General features: G+C 41.0%; 1 protein-coding gene across 1 annotated transcript in view; it reads right to left on the minus strand.

The window, feature by feature from the left end:
• The window catches only part of LOC128689813 (chondroitin sulfate proteoglycan 4), a 375,987-nt gene extending 352,595 nt beyond the window's left edge, over positions 1 to 23,392 (minus strand). The window contains exon 1 of the mRNA XM_053778303.2: positions 23,246 to 23,392. Within this exon, the coding sequence (XP_053634278.1) occupies positions 23,246 to 23,321 (76 nt within the window). The 5' untranslated portion in view covers positions 23,322 to 23,392. The remainder of the gene's footprint in view (positions 1 to 23,245) is intronic.
• Between the last annotated feature and the right edge of the window lie 497 nt (positions 23,393 to 23,889).

The raw sequence follows: 23,889 nt of genomic DNA on the forward strand, positions 1-23,889 counted from the left end.
ATACGTTTAAAGATACATTTTTTTCTTTTATGTTAATATAAAAATTAATAATTTGCACAAAAAGAACCTTAGAAAACTTACCTAACCTTATTATAACAAGCTCAGTTTAATTTAGCCTATTCCAACTAAATATATCTTAGATAAGTTTACAATAATTTAATAATAAACAAACATAATGAAGCATATTTTTTTCGTTAGGTTCAGAATGATTTTTGCAAAATTATTGCATACAAAAATTTTCACTTGCCTTATTCAGCAAGAAAAGCATTGCTATTTAAGCCAAATCACAAACTTTACCTATTCGGTTGCACACATTATATATATATATATATATATATATATATATATATATATATATATATATATATATATATATATATATATAGTGGGACTCATAGCCTCGGAGAAGTGGATAAAAAGGCTTCAAGGAAGAATATTTGGATTTCTTCCTGAAGCCGTTAGAATATTCCACTTTCCCTACCACCCCATCTTTTCATTCTTTATTACCAACAGTATATTTTATTACATAATAAGGTACAAAAGATTTAAGAGATACACTGATATAAAAATGGAATATATATATATATATATATATATATATATATATATATATATATATATATATATATATATATATATATATATGTCGTGCCGAATAGGCAGAACTTGCGATCTTGACTTAAATAGCAACGTTCATCTTGCCTTACATGTAAGTAAAGCAAAAATTTGTGTATGCAATAATTTCGCCAAAATTATTCTGAGCCTAACGAAAAAAAATATATTTCACTGTTTATTTAGTATTAAATTACTGTAAACAAATCTAAAATATATTTAGTTGGGTTAGGCTAAAATAAATTGTTCTTGTTGTAATAAGGTTAGGTAAGTTTTCTAAAGATTCTTATTGCGCAAAATAAATTTTTTTACATTAACATTAATGAAAAAAATATATCTTTAATCGTACAAAAGAAAATTTCAGAAAGGACTTAGCTTTAAATGAGTTCTTGCTAATTGACCAGTTTTACATATTCGGCATGACACACACATATATATATATATTTTGGCCGCCCTGGGAATCGGCTGCTTCGGGTTTCGCCCACTCTTTTCGGCCAAATTTTGTCCCGCATATCAGCCGTTGCCCCTGGTATTGGCCCGCATACCTGACCTGTCCGCCTCCCTGTGCAGGCATCCTGAGCCAGACTAGCATTATTTAGGTTGAGTGAACATTACCCTGTGCTCTCATCCTTCCAGCCAGGCAGCCATCCAGCCAGCCAGCCAGGCAGCCATCCAGCCAGCCAGCCAGGCAGCCATCTAGCTAGCCAGCCAGGCAGGCATCCAGCCATTGTGACTGTGAAATAAGCCACCATGGACCCTGTGGTTAAGAAAGTGAGGAATACCATAGCAGTGAATGAAATAATAGAAAAATATGAGAGTGGCATTTGTGTGGGGGAGCTTGCCAGGATGTACATCAAAAACAAATCAACTATCACTTCTATCCTGGTGAAGAGAAAAGAACTCAAGGAAGTTGATGTTGCAAAAGGTGTCATGTTATCCAAAAATAGATCACAAACAGTGGAAGAGGTTGAGAAGTTGTCGGTAGTGTGGATCAACAATAAACAGATAGCGGGTGACAGTGTTTCAGAGCGATCATTTGTGAGAAAGCAAGGCAGTTGCATGCCGATCTGATAAAGAAAATGCCTGGAACCAGTGCTAATGTTAGTGAATTTAAGGCCAGCAAAGGCTGGTTTGACAGATTTAAGAAGCGTAGTGGCATACACAGTGTGGTAAGGCATGGGGAGGCAGCAAGTTCAGATAAACATGCGGCTGAAAAATTTGTTAAACTTAAGGGGTACATACTGAAAAAATTCAAACCCCAACAAGTGTTCAATTGTGACGAAACAGGCGTGTTTTGGAAGAAAATGTCAAAGAGGACCTACATTACTCAGGAGGAAAAATCACTCCCAGGACACAAGCCTATGAAAGACAGGCTAACTCTTTTCTGTGCTAATGCTAGTAGTGATTTTAAAGTGAAGCCTTTACTTGTGTATCACTCAGAAAATCCTAGTGTGTTTAAGAAAAACAATGTCATCAAGAATAAACTGTGTGTCTTGTGGAAAGCGAATAATAAGGCATGGGTTACAAGGCAAATTTTCAAAGAGTGGGTCCATGAAGTGTTTGACCCCAGTGTGAAAAAATGCCTCCTGGAAATTAATTTGTCACTCAAGTGCCTCCTGGTAATGGACAGTGCTCCTGTTCATCCTCCAAACTTGGAAGACCTATTGTCTAGGGACTTCAATTTCATCACAGTAAAGTTCTTGCCTCCTAACATCACTCCTCTCCTCCAGCCCATGGGCCAGCAGGTCATTTCTAACTTCAAAAAACTCTACACCAAAGCAGTGTTTGAAAGGTGCTTTGAAGTGATATCTGACACTCATTTGACCCGAAGAGAGTTCTAGAAGAATCACTTCAGTATCCTCCATTGCATAAGCCTTATAGGTAAGGCTTGAGAGTGACTTCCAGGACTCTGAACTCTGCTTGGAGACAATTGTGGCCAGATTGTGTCCAAAAGAGGGATTTTGAAGGGTTTGAGGCTGACCCTGGCCCTGCCAACCCTCTGCCGTTTGTGGAAGGTATTGTGGCATTGGGCAAGTCCATGGGGCTGGAGGTGTGTAGAGAGGATGTGGAAGAGTTGAAGGACCACAGGGAAGAGCTAACCACTGACCAACTGCAAGAGCTTCAACTGGAACAGCATCAGACCACAGCTCAGGAACTTGCTTCAGAGGAGGAGAAAAAGGGAGTGAAAGAGGTACCTTCTTCAGATATTAAAGAGGTTTGTGCAATGTGGACTAGGGTGCAAGCTTTTGTAGAGAAACACCACCCTGACCAAGCTGAAACAAGCCATATCTGCAACATGTTCAGTGACAAAACCTTGTCCCACTTCAGGGAAATCTTAAAGAGACCCCAGAAACAGAGCACTCTTGACAGTAATTTTGTGAGACAGGTCTCCAGTGGCTCTAAAGCTGGTCCTAGTGGCCTTAAAAGACAAAGAAGGGAAGTAACCCCAGATAAGGACTTGTTACCTAAAGTCTTTATGGAAGGGGATAACCCTACTAAACACTCCTTCCTCTTTCCTATCTTCCAGATGCCAGCAAGTCTCTTCAATAAAGGTAAGTAAATGTTATTTTAAATGTTTATTTAAATTTTAATTTATAACATATATGTATTTATCTGTGTTGTATGCAAAACTAGTCATTATTTAAAAAATGTATTTTTTTGTGAATATTTTTGTGGGACTGGAACGGATTAATTTTATTTATTTCTTATGGGAAATATTGCTTCACCTTTCGGCCATTTCACATTTAGGCCTAGCTCCTGGAACGGATTATGGCCGAAACCCAGGGTTTTGCTGTGTGTGTGTGTGTGTGTGTGTGTGTGTGTGTGTGTGTGTTACCGCTGTCACCACTGTTATTACTGTTCTTACTGCTGAACAGCGGTTTAGTGCCGAAGAAGGTAGCGTAGGTAGCAATGATACGGCCGTGGACTAGATTGGCTTTAATCGGGTAGGAGTGAGTACACAACGGGCAGTGTGACCGCAAGCCAGTCCGTGGAGGGGGAGTACTTGTGTACGTCAAGTCGGACGGTCCAGGAGTGAGAGAGGGTGGACTGTGCGTCCCACCGACCTAGGTAGGCCTACAGAGGGCAGCACTGAATGCCGCGAAATATGAACTAGTCAGAGCAGACGGCTAGGCTGTGTGCTCTGACAGTACAGGCTGTCTACATGTGTGTGTGTGTGTGTGTGTGTGTGTGTGTGTGTGTGTGTGTGTGTGTGTGTGTGTGTGTGTGTGTGTGTGTGTGTGAGTGTGTGTGTGTGTATATATATATATATATATATATATATATATATATATATATATATATATATATATATATATATATATATATATATATGGCAGTATTTGATAAAATAACTTATCATAAGCCTGGTGATCCGGGGTATGGGAGTCACCGTTAGGTTCAGCTAGGCGCCCATACTCTTCTGGGATTTACCTGTTTGGCTAAAGTACTGCATACCTTGATGTAAGTTTATTTAGGTACAGGTGTACATAAGTACAATTACCATGCATAGTAACATGTGTAAATTACCTAGGATAACCCATAAAAGGTCATACAGTATGACTTATTTCAACTGGAGCATTTGTAATATCTTATTATTTAAAGCTGAGCTGTAAGATTCGGTACAAATCAGTCATGATTATAACCTTAAAAATTAAAACAGCTGAGGAACTCAACTGTGTGGAGAATAATTACGCAAATAAGAAGCACAATAGGAATAAAGTGAACCGAGTTATTTACATGGTCATTAAATAGAGAGGATCAGTTTACAATAATTAGGTACACGAAAGTTAACTTCATAATAAATCGTTCTCCTCTTTTCTGTAGCTTCATTCATTAGGTACGTTTTAGTTCTTCCTAAACCGGCTCATGTTAGTGCTTACTTTAGCATGCTCAGGCAATACACTCCATTCTTTTGCTGGTGTATAGTAAAAAATGTTTGAAGCCTGACCACATACTGTAGGTTTTACAAAAATATGTTCAATTTCCCTCCTAACCTTAATCCTCTCAGCAAGATATTCTGGGTACTGCCTGTGAGCAATCTTAAAAACATGATTTAACTTCATTTGCTTTACTCTATCTTCAGCATTCAACATATCCAGTTGCTGTAATTCATCCTAGCCTACATGCTGTCTTGGACAAAGGCTCACGATGAATCTCACCATTTTGTTCTGGATGATTTGTAATCGGCCTTTCATTTTTCTTTAGAGTACCACTAAGAACAAGAATATTCTACATGATATGTAGAAAATGGGATTACCTGGGATGTAAAGCCTTGTCTAAGGGCAAAGGTAAAAGTTACATACGTCTCAGGCAGAAACAGACCACCCAGGGCTATCCCAGTCAAAACAGAAAGCGCTAAACCAGCATTTACTTCACTGGGTTGGTTAACAGAGGGTTAAGCAAAAATCCCAGTTAGGAAAATACATATTTATTCGTCATAACACTATGTACACCCTCTAGAAAACATCTTCATATATCTCCTATCCTAAACGTCCAAATAACGGTACACAAGAAGCAGGGGGGCCGGGGAGTCCAGGAAAACATAAACGTTTAGCTTAGCAACGCTAGGAATTGACTACTCCAATACCGACCCCATTCCATATTTCCTCACTCATCCCACTGCACCCTGACCATGTCAGAGCCTAGAAGAGCATACAGGTAAACCATAGAAGGGCCTATGGCTTGAGTTAGCTAAACAAAAGTACACAACTACAAAACTTAGTTTAAATACACAGCGTCTCCGACGCCAGCCTCCACAGCCACGCTTACCCGCTAACCAAAACACAGAAAATAAATCCCTGGCAGGATTTCCTTAAACAAACAATACCACGGGTGGGGACAGAACCCGTGAGTCAGGATTTCCTTACATTTACAGTTTAAAGTACATTACAGTACCCCCAAATTATATACTTTGTCTACTAACCATCTGCTTCAGGGCTCTAGTTCTAGTGACAATACATTAGTTATATCATGTGGATCTTTGCCTGAGACTAGTAGAATACTGTCGTCTGCATACAGCAGCTTACACTTGACAATGATGAGCATGTCATTTACATAACATGATTATTATAATCAAGGGGGAGCGCTAAACCCGTAGGATTATGCAGTGCCTGTGGGGGTGGATGTGGAAGGTATTTAGACTTAATTCAAGGAACTGGGGCAAAGATCCAATTCCCTAGATCAAGATCCCCTCACCAACGCCAAGGAACCTTCCTTGAGGGGTCACATAACATGAAAATAGCAAGGGGCCCAGAATACTACATTGGGGAACCCCACATGCTATCAGCAGGGGTCCTGATTCTGTATTATTGATCTTAACAATTTGTTTCCTGTTGCTTAGGTAGGGTAGGGTAGGGTAGAGCCTATGCCGATAGCTTGTTTTTTCTTACATATTATATGATGGTTACCTGTATCGAATGCCTTTTGAAAGTGTCAGGTTACCATGCCTATGAGATTCCCTAACGACATTTGAGTTCTCAGGTTGTCCATCAATTTAATTAGGGAGGTATCGGTCGAGTATGATCTGTTACCTAATTGGTAATTATGGAGAATATTGAGATTAAAATACTTAACAACTTGACAATATACCGTTTTCTCTAGAATTCTGGACATCACATTCAATAAACTAATAGGCCTATAGTTGCTGACAACAGACCTGTTTTTCTTGAAGATATGAGCAACTGGCCCCCTCGGACCCCTTGGCATGATATTGATGGTGTGTGCATAATGGGGTATGGCAACTCAGAGGCATACTCTTTTAGGAATTGGGCTGGTATGTTATCTCGTGATTTTAGTCGAGTTAAACTCTTTTTTGAACGAAGTCACATAATACACCTAATAATTGGCAACTGTTTGGGATGACGGATTTATTACCGTAGTAAATTTTTAATTTACTGTAGTCTTTGTTAAAGGTTGTTGATGCCACTGGCAGTTTACTAATATAGATGCAACAGTTGTGTAGAATGAACTGAAATAATTTGCCACGTTAGTTGTTTCATGCCAAACTTCGTTACCTATATTTATCTACGGGTTTATGGCTATACTTCAGCGCTTTTAGTTGGCGCCAAGGCTTTCTGGGATTGTTCTTGTGATCTTCGATTTTTAAGCAATAGCTCTTGGACATCGCTCCTTTTATACACCTCTGCACTCTCTGAAATTCATTTAGTGCTGCAACATCCTGACTGTTTTGCATAAATATTTTAGCACCTAATCCCTGAATTTGATATTATCTAGTGTCTCAACAATTATTCAGGACTTAGTTTTTCATTTGACCTTGACCTGTTTAACCGGTGCAATATTATCAAGGATGGCAGTAAACATGGATCTGAATTTTTCACAGGCATCATTTACATCCATGCAATTTATCACAGTCCAATCATAATTGTGTAGAGAAATACGAAGCCCAACAGGGATTACATCTGAATTTAAAATATTTTTCGTTCAATCCATTATAAATAAGCCGTGTATTTCCAAGCCTAAAATGTTCCATGTTTAGGTTTAAATATTGATAATCTTTCTAAGAAACATGTGATGTTTGTAGGAAGAGCCAGCCAGTGTTGAGGCTAGTGGGAATATTAGTTCATTTATTTGTGGAATGTCAAATGTTGAGGCAGCCATTTGAAATTTATATTATCTTTCATATCTTTATTATTTCTGTAATAGTCCTCAAATTTAGGACCTCTTACATATCCCATTAAACTACATACTAGTAGCTACAAACTAGCACTAGGATCATATCTGAAGGAATGACTGTGCTGAGAAACTGGCATGGAAACAGTAAAGTGGAAATATAATGTTAATCAAAGGTTTGTCTTCTGCTGAAAAACTAGTGTTTTCCTGTTCTAAGACGAAGCTAGAAGGCATGATTTATACAAATAAGTAAATACATATTTTGGAGTGAGATTAATAAGTTGTGAAAACCTAGGAACAAATGGTTTTGACAGTTAAAAACAGAAGAGGAGAGCTATTAGATGGGGAGTCGGAGGTATTGGAAAGGTGGAGGGGTGTTTTAAAGAACTCTGTTAAATGTTGATGAAGAGAGAAGAGCTGTGATTTCATGCATTGGCCAGGGAGGTATAGCATCTTTTAGGAGTGACGATAAGCCAGAAGCGAGTGTGGGAGAGGTCCGTAAGGCTGTGGGTAAAATGAAAGGAGGGTAAAACAGCTAGGATTCATGGGATCAAGATAGGTGGGGATACAATTTTGGAGTGGTTGGTGCTTGTATTTAATAAATGTATGAAAGAATGGAAAGTTCCAGGAGATTGGTGGAAAGGGTGTATAGTTACTTTGCATAAAGGTAGAGGGGACAAAAGAATATAAGAATTATAGGGAAATGAGCCTGTTGAGTATGTCTGGTAAGATGAATGGTAGAGTTATTATTGAAAGAATTAAGGATGAGAAGGATACCAGGATCGCAGATAAACAAGGAGGATTTAGGAAGGGTAGGTGTGTAGACCAAGTGTTTACAGTGAAACATATAAGCGAACAATATTTAGATAACGGTGAAGAAGTTTTTGTATTAATCGATATGGAATAGGGTGGAGGGGTAGATAGGGAAGCAATGTGGCAGATGATGCAAGTGTATGGAATAGGTGGTAGGTTATTAAAATCAGTTAGTTCTTAGGATAGCGAGGCTTAGGTCAGGGTATATAAGAAAGAGGGAGATTATTTTTCAGTAGAAGCAAGCCTTAGACTGAGATGCATGAAGTGACCATGGTTGTTTAATTAACCCTTTTAGCCCTGAATTATGAAAGGCATATTGGTTTGTTCTCATTTGTTGATATGTTGTGTGAGGCAGAGAGCTGCCAAAGTTACCAGATTTACAATCAAGTAGGTTTTTAGAAGGTAGTGAAGGTTCCTCCAGTTTTCTATGGCCTCCAACTGTTACCAGTATATACATTGCTATGGTTATGGAAAAAACCTGGGAACCTGAAATCCCATCAGAGCTAAAAGGGTTAATATATTTATGAATGGGATTGTAACTGAATGCATGGGTGTTGGGAAAAGTTGTGATATTGTAAAATAAAGAATCTGACACATGAGTTGACACAATTGGTTTTGGCCGATGACACAGTGCTCTTGAGTGAGTATGAAGAGAAGTTGCGAAGGTTGGTGGTGAAAAAAAAGGAAATTAAAAGTGAACACTGGAAAGAGTATGGTGTTGAGAGTAACAAAAATTTAGGTAATGAAAGACTGGATATCAGACTGAAGGGAGTATGAAGGAATTAAAAGTGTAGAGATATTTAGGAGTGGACTTGTCAGATGGGTCCTTGAAAGACAAAAATGTGAAACAAAATTGACGAGGGTAAAAAAAGTGGTGGACTGAGGAATCTGTGGAGACAAAGAACATTATTTATGGAAGCAAAATGGGGAATGTGTAAATGTACTGTGGTACTAACATTCTTATATGGATGTAAAACATAGGTCATGAATGTTGTAGCAAGGACGAGGCTGGAGGCAGAAGGGATGTGTCTGAGGGCAATATGTGATATGAATATTGTTTGAAATCTTCGTAGCTTGGAGATGAGAAGGTACGGGGTTACTAGAAGTGACTGTCAACTATGGTGCTGATAACAGAGTGGTTCACCAGCTCACAACAACAATTAGGGTGAGTGAACACTTCCGTAGCGTCGCTTTCCATTCATTTCTACACAACGACAACAGTTTATTAAGTACTATACATGTTTGATTAAGGTGAAGCTGCCATGCTTCTAGTGACCGAGTTGGCTAGTGCTGATTCCAGCCTGCCTTCTCTAAGTTCTGCCTTCTACATAAATTCTGCCTTCTATACAAGTTCTCCCTTCTACATAAGTTTTACATTTTATATAAATTCTGCCTATAAAAGTTCTGCCTGACATAAAAGTTTTGTCTATACTAGTTCTGATACACTAGTTCTACCTGCTGTAGTAGTGTCTGCTGTAGTTCTGCGTGCTGTAATCCTGTTGTAGTAATTCTGTCGTAGTAGTTCTGCTGCAGTATATCTGCATGCTGTAGTTCTGCCTGTTGTAGTAGTTCTGCATGCTGTAGTAGTTCTACATGTTGTAGTTCTGCATGCTATAGTAGTTCTGCATGCTGTAGTTCTGCTTGCTATAACAGTTCTGCATGTTACAGTAGATCTGCATGCTATAGTAGTTCTGTATGCTGTAGTTCTGCATGCTGTAGTAGTTCTGCACGTTATAGTAGTTCTGCATGCTATAGTAGTTCTGCATGTTATAGTAGTTCTGCATGCTATAGTAGTTCTGCATGTTATAGTAGTTCTGCATGCTATAGTAGTTCTGCATGCTATAGTAGTTCTGCATGTTCTAGTTCTGCATGCTGTTGTAGTTCTGCATGTTATAGTAGTTCTGCATCCTGTAGTTCTGCATGCTGTAGCAGTTCTACATGCTGTAGTTCTGCTTGCTTTAGTCCTGCATGCTACAGAAGTTCTGCATGCCGTAGTTGTGCATGCTATAATAGCGCATGCTGTAGTAGTTCTGCATGCTGTAGTAGTTCTGCATGCTTTAGTAGTTCTGCATGTTGTAGTAGTTCTGCATGCTTTAGTAGTTCTGCATGCTGTAGTTCTGCATGCTATAGTAGTTCTGCATGTTGTAGTTCTGCATGTAGTTCTGCATGCTGTAGTGGTTCTGCAGCTGTAGTTCTGCATGCCATAGTTCTGCATGCTGTAGTAATGCATGCTGTGGGAGTTCTGCATGCTGTAGTTCTGTATGTAGTTCTGCATGTAGTTCTGTATGTAGTAGCTCTACATGCTGTAGTTCTGCATGCTGTAGTAGTTCTGCATGTAGTTCTGCATGCTGTAGTAATTTTGCATGCTGTAGTTCTGCATGCTGTAAATCTGCATGCTGTAGTTCTGCATGCTGTAGAAGTTCTGCATGTTGAAGTAGTTCTGCATGCTGTAGTTCTGCATGCTGTAGTTCTGCATTCTGTAGTTCTGCATGCTATAGTTCTGCATTCTGTAGTTCTGCATGCTGTAGTTCTGCATGCTGTAGTTCTGCATGCTGTAGTTCTGCATGTTGTAGTTCTGCATGCTGTAGTTCTGCATGTTGTAGTTCTGCATGTTGTAGTTCTGCATGTTGTAGTTCTGCATGTAGTTCTGCATGCTGTAGTTCTGCATGTTGTAGTTCTGCATGTTGTAGTTCTGCATGTTGTAGTTCTGCATGCTGTAGTTCTGCATGCTGTAGTAGTTCTGCATGCTGTAGTTCTGCATGTTGTAGTTCTGCATGTTGTAGTTCTGCATGCTGTAGTTCTGCATGTTGTAGTTCTGCATGTTGTAGTTCTGCATGTTGTAGTTCTGCATGCTGTAGTTCTGCATGCTGTAGTAGTTCTGCATGTTGTAGTACTGCATGCTGTAGTTCTGCATGCTGTAGTTCTGCATGCTGTAGTTCTGCATGCTGTAGTTCTGCATGCTGTAGTTCTGCATTCTGTAGTTCTGCATGCTATAGTTCTGCATTCTGTAGTTCTGCATGTTGTAGTTCTGCATGTTGTAGTTCTGCATGCTGTAGTTCTGCATGTTGTAGTTCTGCATGTTGTAGTTCTGCATGCTGTAGTTCTGCATGCTGTAGTTCTGCATGTTGTAGTAGTTCTGCATGCTGTAGTTCTGCATGTTGTAGTTCTGCATGTTGTAGTTCTGCATGCTGTAGTTCTGCATGCTGTAGTTCTGCATGTTGTAGTTCTGCATGCTGTAGTTCTGCATGCTGTAGTAGTTCTGCATGTTGTAGTAGTTCTGCATGCTGTAGTTCTGCATGCTGTAGTTCTGCATGCTATAGTTCTGCATGTAGTTCTGCATGCTGTAGTTCTGCATGTTGTAGTTCTGCATGCTGTAGTAGTTCTGCATGCTGTAGTTCTGCATGTTGTAGTTCTGCATGTTGTAGTTCTGCATGCTGTAGTTCTGCATGTTGTAGTTCTGCATGTTGTAGTTCTGCATGTTGTAGTTCTGCATGCTGTAGTTCTGCATGCTGTAGTAGTTCTGCATGTTGTAGTACTGCATGCTGTAGTTCTGCATGCTGTAGTAGTTCTGCATGCTGTAGTTCTGCATGCTGTAGTTCTGCATTCTGTAGTTCTGCATGCTATAGTTCTGCATTCTGTAGTTCTGCATGTTGTAGTTCTGCATGTTGTAGTTCTGCATGCTGTAGTTCTGCATGTTGTAGTTCTGCATGTTGTAGTTCTGCATGCTGTAGTTCTGCATGCTGTAGTTCTGCATGTTGTAGTAGTTCTGCATGCTGTAGTTCTGCATGTTGTAGTTCTGCATGTTGTAGTTCTGCATGCTGTAGTTCTGCATGCTGTAGTTCTGCATGTTGTAGTTCTGCATGCTGTAGTTCTGCATGCTGTAGTAGTTCTGCATGTTGTAGTAGTTCTGCATGCTGTAGTTCTGCATGCTGTAGTTCTGCATGCTATAGTTCTGCATGTAGTTCTGCATGCTGTAGTTCTGCATGTTGTAGTAGTTCTGCATGTTGTAGTAGTTCTGCATGCTGTAGTTCTGCATGCTGTAGTAGTTCTGCATGTTGCAATTCTGCATGCTGTAGTTCTGCATGCTGTAGTAGTTCTGCATGCTGTAGTTCTGCATGCTGTACTTCTGCATGCTATAGTTCTGCATGTAGTTCTGCATGCTGTAGTTCTGCATGTTGTAGTTCTGCATGCTGTAGTAGTTCTGCATGTTGTAGTAGTTCTGCATGTTGTAGTTCTGCATTCTGTAGTTCTACATGTTGTAGTAGTTCTACGTGCTGTAGTTCTGCATGCTGTAGTAATTCTGCATGCTGTAGTAATTATGCATGTAGTAATTCTGCATGCTGTAGTTTTGCATGCTGCAGTAGTTCTGCATGCTGTAGTTCTGCATGCTGTAGTTCTGCATGCTGTAGTTCTGCATGCTGTAGTAGTTCCGCATGCTGTAGTAGTTCCGCATGCTGTTGTAGTTCTGCATGCTGTAGTAGTTCTGCATGTAGTAGTTCTGCATGCTGTAGTAGTTCCGCATGCTGTAGTAGTTCTGCATGCTGTAGTAGTTCCGCATGCTGTAGTAGTTCTGCATGCTGTAGTAGTTCTGCATGCTGTAGTAGTTCCGCATGCTGTAGTAGTTCTGCATGCTGTAGTAGTTCTGCATGCTGAAGTAGTTCTGCATGTTGTAGTAGTTCTGCATGCTGTAGTAGTTCTGCATGCTGTAGTAGTTCCGCATGCTGTAGTAGTTCCGCATGCTGTAGTAGTTCTGCATGCTGTAGTAGTTCTGCATGTTGTAGTAGTTCTGCATGCTGTAGTAGTTCTGCATGCTGAAGTAGTTCTGCATGTTGTAGTAGTTCTGCATGCTGTAGTAGTTCTGCATGCTGTAGTAGTTCTGCATGTTGTAGTAGTTCTGCATGCTGTAGTAGTTCTGCATGCTGTAGTTCTGCATGCTGTAGTAGTTCTGCATGTTGTAGTAGTTCTGCATGCTGTAGTTCTGCATGCTGTAGTAGTTCTGCATGCTGTAGTAGTTCTGCATGTTGTAGTAGTTCTGCATGTTGTAGTAGTTCTGCATGTTGTAGTAGTTCTATATGCTGTAGTAGTTCTGCATGTTGTAGTAGTTCTGCATGTTGTAGTAGTTCTGCATGTTGTAGTTCTATATGCTGTAGTAGTTCCGCATGCTATCGTTCTACATGATATAGTTCTGCATGTTGTAGTTCTGCATGATATAGTTCTGCATGATATAGTTCTGCATGATATAGTTCTGCATGATATAGTTCTGCATGATATAGTTCTGCATGTTGTAGTAGCTCTGCATATAGTTCTGCACGTTGTAGTAGTTCTGCATGCTGTAGTTCTGCATGCTGTAGTAGTTCTGCATGCTGTAGTAGTTCTGCATGTTGTAATTCTGCATGCTGTAGTAATTCTGCATGCTGTAGTAATTCTGCATGCTGTAGTTCTGCATGTTGTAGTAGTTTTGCATGCTGCAGTAGTTCTGCATGCTGTAGTTCTGCATGTAGTAATTCTGCATGCTGTAGTAATTCTGCATGCTGTAGTAATTCTGCATGCTGTAGTAGTTTTGCATGCTGCAATAGTTCTGCATGCTGTAGTAGTTCTGCATGCTGTAGTTCTGTATGTTGTAGTTCTGCATGCTGTAGTTCCGCATGCTGTAGTAGTTCTGCATGCTGTAGTAGTTCCGCATGCTGTAGTAGTTCTGCATGCTGTAGTAGTTCTGCATGCTGTAGTAGTTCTGCATGCTGTTGTAGTTCTGCATGCTGTTGTAGTTCTGCATGCTGTAGTTCTGCATGCTGTAGTAGTTCCGCATGCTGTAGTAGTTCTGCATGCTGTTGTAGTTCTGCATGCTGTAGTAGTTCCGCATGCTGTAGTAGTTCTGCATGCTGTAGTAGTTCTGCATGCTGTAGTAGTTCTGCATGCTGTAGTAGTTCCGCATGCTGTAGTAGTTCTGCATGCTGTAGTAGTTCTGCATGCTGTTGTAGTTCTGCATGCTGTAGTAGTTCCGCATGCTGTAGTAGTTCTGCATGCTGTAGTAGTTCCGCATGTTGTAGTAGTTCTGCATGTTGTAGTTCTGCATTCTGTAGTAGTTCTACATGTTGTAGTAGTTCTACGTGCTGTAGTTCTGCATGCTGTAGTAATTCTGCATGCTGTAGTAATTATGCATGTAGTAATTCTGCATGCTGTAGTTTTGCATGCTGCAGTAGTTCTGCATGCTGTAGTTCTGCATGCTGTAGTTCTGCATGCTGTAGTTCTGCATGCTGTAGTAGTTCCGCATGCTGTAGTAGTTCCGCATGCTGTTGTAGTTCTGCATGCTGTAGTAGTTCTGCATGTAGTAGTTCTGCATGCTGTAGTAGTTCCGCATGCTGTAGTAGTTCTGCATGCTGTAGTAGTTCCGCATGCTGTAGTAGTTCTGCATGCTGTAGTAGTTCTGCATGCTGTAGTAGTTCCGCATGCTGTAGTAGTTCTGCATGCTGTAGTAGTTCTGCATGCTGAAGTAGTTCTGCATGTTGTAGTAGTTCTGCATGCTGTAGTAGTTCTGCATGCTGTAGTAGTTCCGCATGCTGTAGTAGTTCCGCATGCTGTAGTAGTTCTGCATGCTGTAGTAGTTCTGCATGTTGTAGTAGTTCTGCATGCTGTAGTAGTTCTGCATGCTGAAGTAGTTCTGCATGTTGTAGTAGTTCTGCATGCTGTAGTAGTTCTGCATGCTGTAGTAGTTCTGCATGTTGTAGTAGTTCTGCATGCTGTAGTAGTTCTGCATGCTGTAGTTCTGCATGCTGTAGTAGTTCTGCATGTTGTAGTAGTTCTGCATGCTGTAGTTCTGCATGCTGTAGTAGTTCTGCATGCTGTAGTAGTTCTGCATGTTGTAGTAGTTCTGCATGTTGTAGTAGTTCTGCATGTTGTAGTAGTTCTATATGCTGTAGTAGTTCTGCATGTTGTAGTAGTTCTGCATGTTGTAGTAGTTCTGCATGTTGTAGTTCTATATGCTGTAGTAGTTCCGCATGCTATCGTTCTGCATGATATAGTTCTGCATGTTGTAGTTCTGCATGATATAGTTCTGCATGATATAGTTCTGCATGATATAGTTCTGCATGATATAGTTCTGCATGATATAGTTCTGCATGTTGTAGTAGCTCTGCATATAGTTCTGCACGTTGTAGTTCTGCATGCTGTAGTTCTGCATGCTGTAGTAGTTCTGCATGCTGTAGTAGTTCTGCATGTTGTAATTCTGCATGCTGTAGTAATTCTGCATGCTGTAGTAATTCTGCATGCTGTAGTTCTGCATGTTGTAGTAGTTTTGCATGCTGCAGTAGTTCTGCATGCTGTAGTTCTGCATGCTGTAGTAATTCTGCATGCTGTAGTAATTCTGCATGCTGTAGTAATTCTGCATGCTGTAGTAGTTTTGCATGCTGCAATAGTTCTGCATGCTGTAGTAGTTCTGCATGCTGTAGTTCTGTATGTTGTAGTTCTGCATGCTGTAGTTCCGCATGCTGTAGTAGTTCTGCATGCTGTAGTAGTTCCGCATGCTGTAGTAGTTCTGCATGCTGTAGTAGTTCTGCATGCTGTAGTAGTTCTGCATGCTGTTGTAGTTCTGCATGCTGTTGTAGTTCTGCATGCTGTAGTTCTGCATGCTGTAGTAGTTCCGCATGCTGTAGTAGTTCTGCATGCTGTTGTAGTTCTGCATGCTGTAGTAGTTCCGCATGCTGTAGTAGTTCTGCATGCTGTAGTAGTTCTGCATGCTGTAGTAGTTCTGCATGCTGTAGTAGTTCCGCATGCTGTAGTAGTTCTGCATGCTGTAGTAGTTCTGCATGCTGTTGTAGTTCTGCATGCTGTAGTAGTTCCGCATGCTGTAGTAGTTCTGCATGCTGTAGTAGTTCCGCATGCTGTTGTAGTTCTGCATGCTGTAGTAGTTCTGCATGTAGTAGTTCTGCATGCTGTAGTAGTTCCGCATGCTGTAGTAGTTCTGCATGCTGTAGTAGTTCCGCATGCTGTAGTAGTTCTGCATGCTGTAGTAGTTCCGCATGCTGTAGTTCTGCATGCTGTAGTAGTTCTGCATGATGTAGTAGTTCTGCATGCTGTAGTAGTTCCGCATGCTGTAGTAGTTCTGCATGCTGTAGTAGTTCTGCATGCTGTAGTAGTTCTGCATGCTGTAGTAGTTCTGCATGTTGTAGTAGTTCTGCATGCTGTAGTAGTTCTGCATGCTGTAGTAGTTCTGCATGTTGTAGTAGTTCTGCATGCTGTAGTTCTGCATGCTGTAGTAGTTCCGCATGCTGTAGTAGTTCCGCATGCTGTAGTAGTTCTGCATGCTGTAGTAGTTCTGCATGTTGTAGTAGTTCTGCATGCTGTAGTAGTTCTGCATGCTGTAGTAGTTCTGCATGCTGTAGTAGTTCTGCATGCTGTAGTAGTTCTGCATGCTGTAGTAGTTCAGCATGCTGTAGTAGTTCTGCATGTTGTAGTAGTTCTGCATGTAGTTCTATATGCTGTAGTAGTTCCGCATGCTATCGTTCTGCATGATATAGTTCTGCATGTTGTAGTAGCTCTGCATGATATAGTTCTGCATGATATAGTTCTGCATGTTGTAGTAGTTCTGCATGATATAGTTCTGCATGATATAGTTCTGCATGTTGTAGTAGCTCTGCATGATATAGTTCTGCATGTTGTAGTAGTTCTGCATGATATAGTTCTGCATGATATAGTTCTGCACGTTGTAGTAGTTCTGCATGCTGTAGTTCTGCATGCTGTAGTAGTTCTGCATGTTGTAATTCTGCATGCTGTAGTAATTCTGCATGCTGTAGTAGTTCCGCATGCTGTAGTAGTTCTGCATGCTGTAGTAGTTCTGCATGCTGAAGTAGTTCTGCATGTTGTAATAGTTCTGCATGCTGTAGTAGTTCTGCATGCTGTAGTAGTTCCGCATGCTGTAGTAGTTCTGCATGCTGTAGTAGTTCTGCATGCTGTAGTAGTTCTGCATGCTGAAGTAGTTCTGCATGTTGTAGTAGTTCTGCATGCTGTAGTAGTTCTGCATGCTGTAGTAGTTCCGCATGCTGTAGTAGTTCCGCATGCTGTAGTAGTTCTGCATGCTGTAGTAGTTCTGCATGCTGTAGTAGTTCTGCATGCTGTAGTAGTTCTGCATGCTGTAGTAGTTCAGCATGCTGTAGTAGTTCAGCATGCTGTAGTAGTTCTGCATGTTGTAGTAGCTCTGCATGATATAGTTCTGCATGATATAGTTCTGCATGTTGTAGTAGTTCTGCATGATATAGTTCTGCATGATATAGTTCTGCACGTTGTAGTAGTTCAGCATGCTGTAGTAGTTCAGCATGCTGTAGTAGTTCTGCATGTTGTAGTAGCTCTGCATGATATAGTTCTGCATGATATAGTTCTGCATGTTGTAGTAGTTCTGCATGATATAGTTCTGCATGATATAGTTCTACATGTTGTAGTAGTTCTGCATGCTGTAGTAGTTCTGCATGCTGAAGTAGTTCTGCATGTTGTAGTAGTTCTGCATGCTGTAGTAGTTCTGCATGCTGTAGTAGTTCTGCATGTTGTAGTAGTTCTGCATGCTGTAGTAGTTCTGCATGCTGTAGTTCTGCATGCTGTAGTAGTTCTGCATGTTGTAGTAGTTCTGCATGCTGTAGTTCTGCATGCTGTAGTAGTTCTGCATGCTGTAGTAGTTCTGCATGTTGTAGTAGTTCTGCATGTTGTAGTAGTTCTGCATGTTGTAGTAGTTCTATATGCTGTAGTAGTTCTGCATGTTGTAGTAGTTCTGCATGTTGTAGTAGTTCTGCATGTTGTAGTTCTATATGCTGTAGTAGTTCCGCATGCTATCGTTCTGCATGATATAGTTCTGCATGTTGTAGTAGTTCTGCATGATATAGTTCTGCATGATATAGTTCTGCATGATATAGTTCTGCATGATATAGTTCTGCATGTTGTAGTAGCTCTGCATATAGTTCTGCACGTTGTAGTAGTTCTGCATGCTGTAGTTCTGCATGCTGTAGTAGTTCTGCATGCTGTAGTAGTTCTGCATGTTGTAATTCTGCATGCTGTAGTAATTCTGCATGCTGTAGTAATTCTGCATGCTGTAGTTCTGCATGCTGTAGTAGTTTTGCATGCTGCAGTAGTTCTGCATGCTGTAGTTCTGCATGCTGTAGTAATTCTGCATGCTGTAGTAATTCTGCATGCTGTAGTAATTCTGCATGCTGTAGTAGTTTTGCATGCTGCAATAGTTCTGCATGCTGTAGTAGTTCTGCATGCTGTAGTTCTGTATGTTGTAGTTCTGCATGCTGTAGTAGTTCCGCATGCTGTAGTAGTTCTGCATGCTGTAGTAGTTCCGCATGCTGTAGTAGTTCTGCATGCTGTAGTAGTTCTGCATGCTGTAGTAGTTCTGCATGCTGTTGTAGTTCTGCATGCTGTTGTAGTTCTGCATGCTGTAGTTCTGCATGCTGTAGTAGTTCCGCATGCTGTAGTAGTTCTGCATGCTGTTGTAGTTCTGCATGCTGTAGTAGTTCCGCATGCTGTAGTAGTTCTGCATGCTGTAGTAGTTCTGCATGCTGTAGTAGTTCTGCATGCTGTAGTAGTTCCGCATGCTGTAGTAGTTCTGCATGCTGTAGTAGTTCTGCATGCTGTTGTAGTTCTGCATGCTGTAGTAGTTCCGCATGCTGTAGTAGTTCTGCATGCTGTAGTAGTTCCGCATGCTGTTGTAGTTCTGCATGCTGTAGTAGTTCTGCATGTAGTAGTTCTGCATGCTGTAGTAGTTCCGCATGCTGTAGTTCTGCATGCTGTAGTAGTTCCGCATGCTGTAGTAGTTCTGCATGCTGTAGTAGTTCCGCATGCTGTAGTAGTTCTGCATGCTGTAGTAGTTCTGCATGATGTAGTAGTTCTGCATGCTGTAGTAGTTCCGCATGCTGTAGTAGTTCTGCATGCTGTAGTAGTTCTGCATGTTGTAGTAGTTCTGCATGTTGTAGTAGTTCTGCATGCTGTAGTTCTGCATGCTGTAGTAGTTCCGCATGCTGTAGTAGTTCCGCATGCTGTAGTAGTTCTGCATGCTGTAGTAGTTCTGCATGTTGTAGTAGTTCTGCATGCTGTAGTAGTTCTGCATGCTGTAGTTCTGCATGCTGTAGTAGTTCTGCATGCTGTAGTAGTTCTGCATGCTGTAGTAGTTCTGCATGCTGTAGTAGTTCTGCATGCTGTAGTAGTTCTGCATGCTGTAGTAGTTCAGCATGCTGTAGTAGTTCTGCATGTTGTAGTAGTTCTGCATGTTGTAGTAGTTCTATATGCTGTAGTAGTTCCGCATGCTATCGTTCTGCATGATATAGTTCTGCATGTTGTAGTAGCTCTGCATGATATAGTTCTGCATGATATAGTTCTGCATGTTGTAGTAGTTCTGCATGATATAGTTCTGCATGATATAGTTCTGCATGTTGTAGTAGCTCTGCATGATATAGTTCTGCATGATATAGTTCTGCATGTTGTAGTAGTTCTGCATGATATAGTTCTGCACGTTGTAGTAGTTCTGCATGCTGTAGTTCTGCATGCTGTAGTAGTTCTGCATGTTGTAATTCTGCATGCTGTAGTAATTCTGCATGCTGTAGTAATTCTGCATGCTGTAGTTCTGCATGCTGTAGTAGTTTTGCATGCTGCAGTAGTTCTGCATGCTGTAGTTCTGCATGCTGTAGTAATTCTGCATGCTGTAGTAATTCTGCATGCTGTAGTAATTCTGCATGCTGTAGTTCTGCATGCTGTAGTAGTTTTGCATGGTGCAGTAGTTCTGCATGCTGTAGTAGTTCTGCATGCTGTAGTTCTGTATGTTGTAGTTCTGCATGCTGTAGTAGCTCTGCATGCTGTAGTAGTTCTGCATGCTGTAGTAGTTCCGCATGCTGTAGTAGTTCTGCATGCTGTAGTAGTTCTGCATGCTGTTGTAGTTCTGCATGCTGTTGTAGTTCTGCATGCTGTTGTAGTTCTGCATGCTGTAGTAGTTCTGCATGCTGTAGTAGTTCCGCATGCTGTAGTAGTTCTGCATGCTGTTGTAGTTCTGCATGCTGTAGTAGTTCCGCATGCTGTAGTTCTGCATGCTGTAGTAGTTCTGCATGCTGTAGTAGTTCTGCATGCTGTAGTAGTTCCGCATGCTGTAGTAGTTCCGCATGCTGTAGTAGTTCTGCATGCTGTAGTTTTGCATGCTGTTGTAGTTCTGCATGCTGTAGTAGTTCCGCATGCTGTAGTAGTTCTGCATGCTGTAGTAGTTCCGCATGCTGTTGTAGTTCTGCATGCTGTAGTAGTTCTGCATGCTGTAGTAGTTCCGCATGCTGTAGTAGTTCTGCATGCTGTAGTAGTTCTGCATGCTGTACTAGTTCTGCATGCTGTAGTAGTTCCGCATGCTGTAGTAGTTCTGCATGCTGTAGTAGTTCTGCAAGCTGTAGTAGTTCCGCATGCTGTAGTAGTTCTGCATGCTGTAGTAGTTCTGCATGCTGTAGTAGTTCTGCATGTTGTAGTAGTTCTGCATGTAGTAGTTCTGCATGCTGTAGTAGTTCTGCATGCTGTAGTAGTTCCGCATGCTGTAGTAGTTCTGCATGCTGTAGTAGTTCTGCATGCTGTAGTAGTTCTGCATGCTGTAGTAGTTCCGCATGCTGTAGTAGTTCTGCATGCTGTAGTAGTTCTGCATGCTGTAGTAGTTCTGCATGTTGTAGTAGTTCTGCATGCTGTAGTAGTTCTGCATGCTGTAGTAGTTCCGCATGCTGTAGTAGTTCCGCATGCTGTAGTAGTTCTGCATGCTGTAGTAGTTCTGCATGTTGTAGTAGTTCTGCATGTTGTAGTTCTGCATGCTGTAGTAGTTCTGCATGATATAGTTCTGCACGTTGTAGTGGTTCTGCATGCTGTAGTTGTTCTGCATGTTGTAATTCTGCATGCTGTAGTAATTCTGCATGCTGTAGTAATTCTGCATGCTGTAGTTCTGCATGCTGTAGTAGTTTTGCATGCTGCAGTAGTTCTGCATGCTGTAGTTCTGCATGCTGTAGTAATTCTGCATGCTGTAGTAATTCTGCATGCTGTAGTAATTCTGCATGCTGTAGTTCTGCATGCTGTAGTAGTTTTGCATGCTGCAGTAGTTCTGCATGCTGTAGTAGTTCTGCATGCTGTAGTTCTGTATGTTGTAGTTCTGCATGCTGTAGTAGTTCCGCATGCTGTAGTAGTTCTGCATGCTGTAGTAGTTCCGCATGCTGTAGTAGTTCTGCATGCTTTAGTAGTTCTGCATGCTGTAGTAGTTATGCATGCTGTTGTAGTTCTGGATGCTGTTGTAGTTCTGCATGCTGTTGTAGTTCTGCATGCTGTAGTAGTTCTGCATGCTGTAGTAGTTCCGCATGCTGTAGTAGTTCTGCATGCTGTTGTAGTTCTGCATGCTGTAGTAGTTCCGCATGCTGTAGTAGTTCTGCATGCTGTAGTTCTGCATGCTGTAGTAGTTCTGCATGCTGTAGTAGTTCTGCATGCTGTAGTAGTTCCGCATGCTGTAGTAGTTCTGCATGCTGTAGTAGTTCTGCATGCTGTTGTAGTTCTGCATGCTGTAGTAGTTCCGCATGCTGTAGTAGTTCTGAATGCTGTAGTAGTTCCGCATGCTGTTGTAGTTCTGCATGCTGTAGTAGTTCTGCATGCTGTAGTAGTTCCGCATGCTGTAGTAGTTCTGCATGCTGTAGTAGTTCTGCATGCTGTAGTAGTTCTGCATGCTGTAGTAGTTCCGCATGCTGTAGTAGTTCTGCATGCTGTAGTAGTTCTGCATGCTGTAGTAGTTCCGCATGCTGTAGTAGTTCTGCATGCTGTAGTAGTTCTGCATGCTGTAGTAGTTCTGCATGTTGTAGTAGTTCTGCATGCTGTAGTAGTTCTGCATGCTGTAGTAGTTCTGCATGCTGTAGTAGTTCTGCATGCTGTAGTTCTGCATGCTGTAGTAGTTCTGCATGCTGTAGTAGTTCTGCATGCTGTAGTAGTTCCGCATGTAGTAGTTCTGCATGCTGTAGTAGTTCTGCATGCTGTAGTAGTTCTGCATGTTGTAGTAGTTCTGCATGCTGTAGTAGTTCTGCATGCTGTAGTAGTTCCGCATGCTGTAGTAGTTCCGCATGCTGTAGTAGTTCTGCATGCTGTAGTAGTTCTGCATGTTGTAGTTCTGCATGCTGTAGTTCTGCATGCTGTAGTAGTTCTGCATGCTGTAGTAGTTCTGCATGCTGTAGTAGTTCTGCATGCTGTAGTAGTTCTGCATGCTGTAGTAGTTCTGCATGCTGTAGTAGTTCTGCATGCTGTAGTAGTTCTGCATGCTGTAGTAGTTCTGCATGTTGTAGTAGTTCTGCATGTTGTAGTAGTTCTATATGCTGTAGTAGTTCCGCATGCCATCGTTCTGCATGATATAGTTCTGCATGCTATAGTTCTGCATGATATAGTTCTGCATGCTATAGTTCTGCATGATATAGTTCTGCATGTTGTAGTAGCTCTGCATGATATAGTTCTGCATGCTATAGTTCTGCATGATATAGTTCTGCATGTTGTAGTAGTTCTGCATGCTATAGTTCTGCATGCTATAATTCTGCATGCTATAGTTCTGCATGCTATAGTTCTGCATGCTATAATTCTGCATGCTAAAGTTCTGCATGCTATAATTCTGCATGCTATAGTTCTGCATGCTATAGTTCTGCATGCTATAGTTCTGCATGCTGTACTTCAGCATGTTGTGGTAGTTCTGCATGCTATAGTTCTGCATGATATAGTTCTGCATGATATAGTTCTGCATGCTATAGTTCTGCATGCTGTACTTCTGCATGTTGTGGTAGTTCTGCATGCTATAGTTCTGCATGATATAGTTCTGCATGATATAGTTCTGCATATAGTTCTGCATGCTATAGTTCTGCATATAGTTCTGCATGATATAGTTCTGCATGCTATAGTTCTGCATGCTGTAGTTCTGCATGTTGTGGTAGTTCTGCATGCTGTAGTAAGTTTTGCATGCTGATGTAGTTCTGCATGTTGTAGTTCTCCCTGCTATAATAGTTCTGTCATAGTTCTGTCTGGTATAGTACCCAAGTTATCATTTACATAATTTTTTACATAATTTAACTTAGGATAACTGAGTCAACTTAAGGAACACTTCCGTCACCTCAGCCTGACATATGTATACAAAAACGTAAATATTCTCCATTAACAAATTAATATGAAATTGATTACTTACCTGATTCCACTCTGTGAGGTCCATATCCATTACTAAGGACGTAGAGGATTATAATAAGCAGTCTGTAATATTCCATAATGACTGTTAGACAAACACTAAGCCAAGGCGTCACATCACCACCCTGACAGCGAACTACGTTACATCCACTCTAACACTCACCAGAACACTGCCCAAGACTGAATTTGCCTCAGCTAGGCTGTTATACTTGTCGTACCGCACTCTTGAATATTTCATACACAACATGAATAAGCAACTCTCACCGTCCCTAAATTACTCATAGTCTCATTATAAAAAAATGTAAAAAAAAAAAAACGTAACTTAAAGTATCTAAAAGTATATAGATATAAATGCAAAAGAACTGATCGTATGTGAGACAGCGCGGCCTCTGCCAGCTGAGTTGAATGGTCACTCAAGAGTGGCCAAACATGTGTAAATTTCTGTAGTAATAAGTTGCCTTCAAGCTGAGTGAAGATTAGCTTAACCTATGATGCCATGAACCAGCACTCAGCCTGAGAGTGAGACTATGAGTGGTGCATCAGAGTGAAGACACACACTTGGTATAACAGCAACGAATTTATAAAATGGATGACAAACGTCTTCTTGAAACCTAATTGATTATGACCCACCATTATCTAGTGAAGGGT

This window comes from Cherax quadricarinatus, chromosome 22 (assembly GCF_038502225.1).
Source record: "Cherax quadricarinatus isolate ZL_2023a chromosome 22, ASM3850222v1, whole genome shotgun sequence".
Taxonomy (NCBI): domain Eukaryota; kingdom Metazoa; phylum Arthropoda; class Malacostraca; order Decapoda; family Parastacidae; genus Cherax; species Cherax quadricarinatus.